Source organism: Meleagris gallopavo, chromosome 19, assembly GCF_000146605.3.
Source record: "Meleagris gallopavo isolate NT-WF06-2002-E0010 breed Aviagen turkey brand Nicholas breeding stock chromosome 19, Turkey_5.1, whole genome shotgun sequence".
Taxonomy (NCBI): Eukaryota; Metazoa; Chordata; class Aves; order Galliformes; family Phasianidae; genus Meleagris; species Meleagris gallopavo.
The window spans coordinates 5,211,564-5,215,655 of NC_015029.2; the positions used below are offsets into that span (position 1 = coordinate 5,211,564).

The window sequence follows — 4,092 nt, forward strand, 5'->3', positions numbered from 1 at the left end:
GAGCAAAGGGAACTCTGCAGGAGTTTGAGTTGACTGCTTCTGCATTTGTTTCTCTGTTCAGTGGCCCTTGATCTTTTCATCCTACCTGAATCTTATTCTACCTCTTTAATTTACTACTGCGTTTACCAGTTTTTAATCTGGGTTATTAAACTAGCCATTTCTCCCTGGGGCTAAGCAGCAAACTGTGATCACAAAGAACAAACCGGAGCAGAATGCTTCTGTACAGCAGCACCGAGAGCTGGAACAGAGCTCCATCACTGAGCGCTGGGAGCCAGGAGCCATGGAGAGGTCAGAGCAGGAGGCAGCTGTGCTGGCTCTGTGCTTGCATTTGTCACATGCTGCTCAAGGGTCACGTGCTGAGGTGGCACAGCCGTGCACAGCCGGGCTGGTGAGACTGCGATGGCGTTTGTCACCCAACAGCAGATGCAGAAGGTAAGGGAGTAGCAGGCAAGGAACGTGCCTGCACCATTTGCAAGGCACGGGCGCTCCGTGCTGACCCAGTGCTCGGGTCCAGCAGAGATCTGCTTTGCACACACTTTGTATTCCACTCAGCTCCGTGCATTGCGTTCGTTCTGAGCCTGGAAATCCCGCTGTGGGTGCAAACTTGCGGAGGGCTGTATGCCCTGCAGAGCTCCTCTGGGAATTCTTCTGTGTCCTCCTGGTTCCTGCTCAGCTGTCACTGCGAGGCTGAGATCTGTCCCTGAGGATAATCCCCGTGCTGTTCTATATAGGGAAGCAGTGCCAGCAGAGTTCGCCTCATTTCATAGAGGATTGTGTAGTCAACCGTGAGAGCCACCCAGGGATTTTTCTCTTAGAGAAAATCATTTTTTTACTTCTGGCTTGTAAAAGCATCTCCTTCTTATTTGGAATCTGGAAATGAGTGCTCTGTTCGTTTTAGCAGTATATGTAATTTAAGCTCTGGTCACGTAGCTAAGATATCCTTAAACCATGAAGACTCAGCAATACTATCTACTCTGGTTTCTGGGTGGGGAGGTGAAATGTGTTCCCCTTAATTCTATGGGATCTGAGCCAGTTTAAGGACTGATCTTTCTTGGTAATGCCCCTTTTGAACTTTAAAAATATAAGAACAACACTTCAGTTTTGTCATTTGTGGATGAAAGAGAAACATGTCAGAAATACCCCAGGAGGAGGGCAGCCACCCCATTCTCCCTTTCAGTTCCATGAGGACGGTTTCCTTGTCCTGGAGCACTTCTTTAGCCCAGAGGAGTGTGACAGCATGAGGAGCAGCATCCAGAGGATCCTAGATGGGATGGAGGTGCCACCACACTGCCGGACTGAGTTCTCCACCAAAGAAGAGGAGCAGCTCCAGGCACAGGTACCTGCAGGGCAGGGCTGGTCTCATGCTGCCCTGGGATAGAAGGGGGAAGGCCCTGACTTCCCAGCTTTCTGCTGGTGTTTGTTGGTAGTCTGTGTGCCAGGCTGGAGTCCTAGGGAGTGCCAAGAGATTTAATGTTGAAAGAATGCATTCAGTATTTGTAGGAATGATTTCTATTAACTGTACTTTGTTTCTGCTGCTGCTTGGTGGGAAAAAGATGCAGGTGAGTGTTACCTCTGATTGAAGGTTTGGCTGTGTGTTCGTGATGATGCTGTCTTTACTGGGCTCTTCTCTCTGACAGGGCAGCTCAGATTATTTCCTCACCAGTGGAGACAAGGTCAGGTTCTTTTTTGAGAAAGGTGTTCTGGATGAAAAAGGTGAGCCCCAAACCCAGTCAAGGGAACGTGAGGAGGCAGGGCCAGATTCCAGCTCTGCAACCATTCCTGCTTTGCTAAACATGTTAAAATCTGGTTTTGTCTTGTAGGCAACTTCCTAATTGCAAAGGAAAAATCTGTCAGTAAGATTGGCCATGGTACGTTCAACTGATCTTTTTATTTTTTGAGAGGGATGGGCAAAAGAGAGGCAGTTTTTAGGCACTGGGACTTCTTCAGACCCACCCTCTTTAGTCTCCTAAATCTAAACCTTCCTGAGAGCAGAAGTGGCTTTGTCCCTGTTCTGCTTCTTACTGTGCCCCAAATACCACAAACCTCATGCAACTCCTTCCTTTGCAGCCTCTCCTGTATTAAATTAATCTCAGCTTCAGCTCATCAGTTCACTTTTTTCCCTCATCGTTCCATCACTGCCTCTGCAGTTTTCTCTGTGCTGCTCCTCACTCTCTGCTGCCAAAGTTCTTAGCTATAAACTTTTCAAAACAAAACCCGAAGAACGCTTCCAGGAGGCTCTTTGGTTGCACATAGCACTTGAGTTACTGGCGTGCAGAAGTTTGGACTTCAGCCCTCGGACCTCTTGGGGTCAGAGATTGCTTAAGCAACCTCCCACTGAACTGCTCCCACTGCACATGGCTCAGACTGTCTCCTGCTCTCTGCACATTTAAGCTGTTTTCTTCCTTTCTCATTGCAGCACCTTTTCTTATCTCCTTCTGCTTTCAGTTTGTGCCTTATTACCTCTCTCCCAGCCCCCCACTTGGGTTTGAATCTCTTTTGTCTTCAAACAATACGTGGAAAATAAGGGCAGGATTCAGCTCATTCCCCTGAACTTTGTTCGGATTGAACGTCACTGAGCTTGGAAACGCAGTATGGAGCTCTCTCAACACCCCTGTGCAGAGCAGCCTCTGATGGGCTCTGTTACACTGATTTTTCCTCTTGGAAGTGAAAACAATTCTGTCCCCTGCTGCCTCAGCACCTTCTCTCTGATTGATTCTCCATAATGAGTCTTTTTAATGGGATCTCTCCTCATCCCTTGTTCAGTGGCAGCCCTTGCTGGGCCTGATCAGCAGAGGGGGAGAGGTATCTCTTTTTGCTTCGCATTTTTGTATATTTTGTGTAATATGCTTCATCACCACACTCACTTTTTTCACTCTTCAGTCTTCTAAAGAAGACTACTAACTCAGAAGGGCTGTGTCACCTCAGGCAGTCTTAAGGTTGGAAAAGCCCTCTCAGATCCCCAAGCCCAACCCACCCACCATGCCCACTGGCCACATCTTGTAATGCCACATCTCCATGGTTCTGGAACATCTCCAGGAATGGTGTGATGCTAATGCTCTGCTCTTGGGGGGGGGGGGAGGGGTGGAAATTTCCTGGCTGCTTGGCTGTGCTCTTTGCACCTCATTGCTGCCCCTGGGTTCCCTTCTGTTACTGAAACCTTCACCCTGAGCCTTGTCTTTCTCCTTAGCCTTGCACGCTCATGATCCCGTCTTTAAGCAGATCACTCACTCCTCCAAGGTGCAGGTAAGCTGAGCTAATAGAGCTGTCTGACAGAAAACTAAATGATGGGGTGGTCAACTTGAGTACTCTAGACTCCTAAGTAAAATGATTTTGAACATAAAAGGACAATACCAATAGAAAACAGTGCTTTGTCGTATGCAGAAAGCAGCAAATGTAAATTTTGGGAAGTTTCTTTCCAGGAACTGGGGAGAAAACTAGGCCTTGAGAGACCAGTGGTTGTGCAGAGCATGTACATCTTCAAGGTATGGCTGCGGGCCTCCCTGCCACGGCAGGAGTGAAGCCAGTGCGACTCCTCCTCACATGTCTCCCTTCCCCTTGCAGCAACCCGGCATCGGTGGGGAAGGTGAGCTTTGTGTGTCTCTGTATTACAGCACAGGTAGTCCTTCAGGAAAGGATTGTGAGCAGGTAAAGCTGGCACAGGCTGCCCAGAGAGGTGGTGGTGCCCCGTCCCTGCAGCTGCCTGAGATCAGAGCTGGACGGGGCTGTGAGTGCTGATGTTGCTGTGTGCACTGCAGGGAGATGGCCTTTAGTTGTCTCTGCTGCCTCAGGCAATTCCATGGCGTCAGGGCAGGCTGAGGAGCACCGCGTGTGCCCCCACCTCACAGTGCTGGCCCCAGGCACACTCAGACCCTGACCCTGCTGCTTTTCATCACAGTGACACCACACCAGGATGCCACGTTCCTGCACACGGAGCCCCTGGGAAAAGTCCTGGGCTTCTGGATTGCACTGGAGGATGCCACGCAGGAGAATGGCTGCTTGTGGTTCATTCCCGGCTCCCACACCAGTAAGTTGTGGCCACTCCTCCAGCAGAGCTTAATACAGCAATATTTTCTTTCTTTCTTTCTTTCTTTT

The 4,092-nt window shown here is 49.4% G+C and overlaps 1 protein-coding gene across 3 annotated transcripts in view; it reads left to right on the forward strand.

The window, feature by feature from the left end:
• The first annotated feature begins 324 nt into the window (after positions 1 to 324).
• The window catches only part of PHYHD1 (phytanoyl-CoA dioxygenase domain containing 1), a 6,192-nt gene continuing 2,424 nt past the window's right edge, over positions 325 to 4,092 (forward strand). Inside the window, exons 1-8 of one of the 3 annotated variants that reach the window (XM_010720863.2) lie at positions 325 to 432; positions 1,178 to 1,336; positions 1,638 to 1,713; positions 1,821 to 1,868; positions 3,188 to 3,243; positions 3,420 to 3,482; positions 3,562 to 3,583; positions 3,896 to 4,024. In XM_010720863.2, coding sequence (XP_010719165.1) covers positions 400 to 432; positions 1,178 to 1,336; positions 1,638 to 1,713; positions 1,821 to 1,868; positions 3,188 to 3,243; positions 3,420 to 3,482; positions 3,562 to 3,583; positions 3,896 to 4,024 — 586 coding nt within the window. In that variant the 5' untranslated portion in view covers positions 325 to 399. Of the gene's footprint in view, positions 433 to 866; positions 1,055 to 1,177; positions 1,337 to 1,637; positions 1,714 to 1,820; positions 1,869 to 3,187; positions 3,244 to 3,419; positions 3,483 to 3,561; positions 3,584 to 3,895; positions 4,025 to 4,092 lie in introns of those variants that run through there. The other 2 variants (XM_010720864.3, XM_010720865.3) reach the window with 2 other exon arrangements.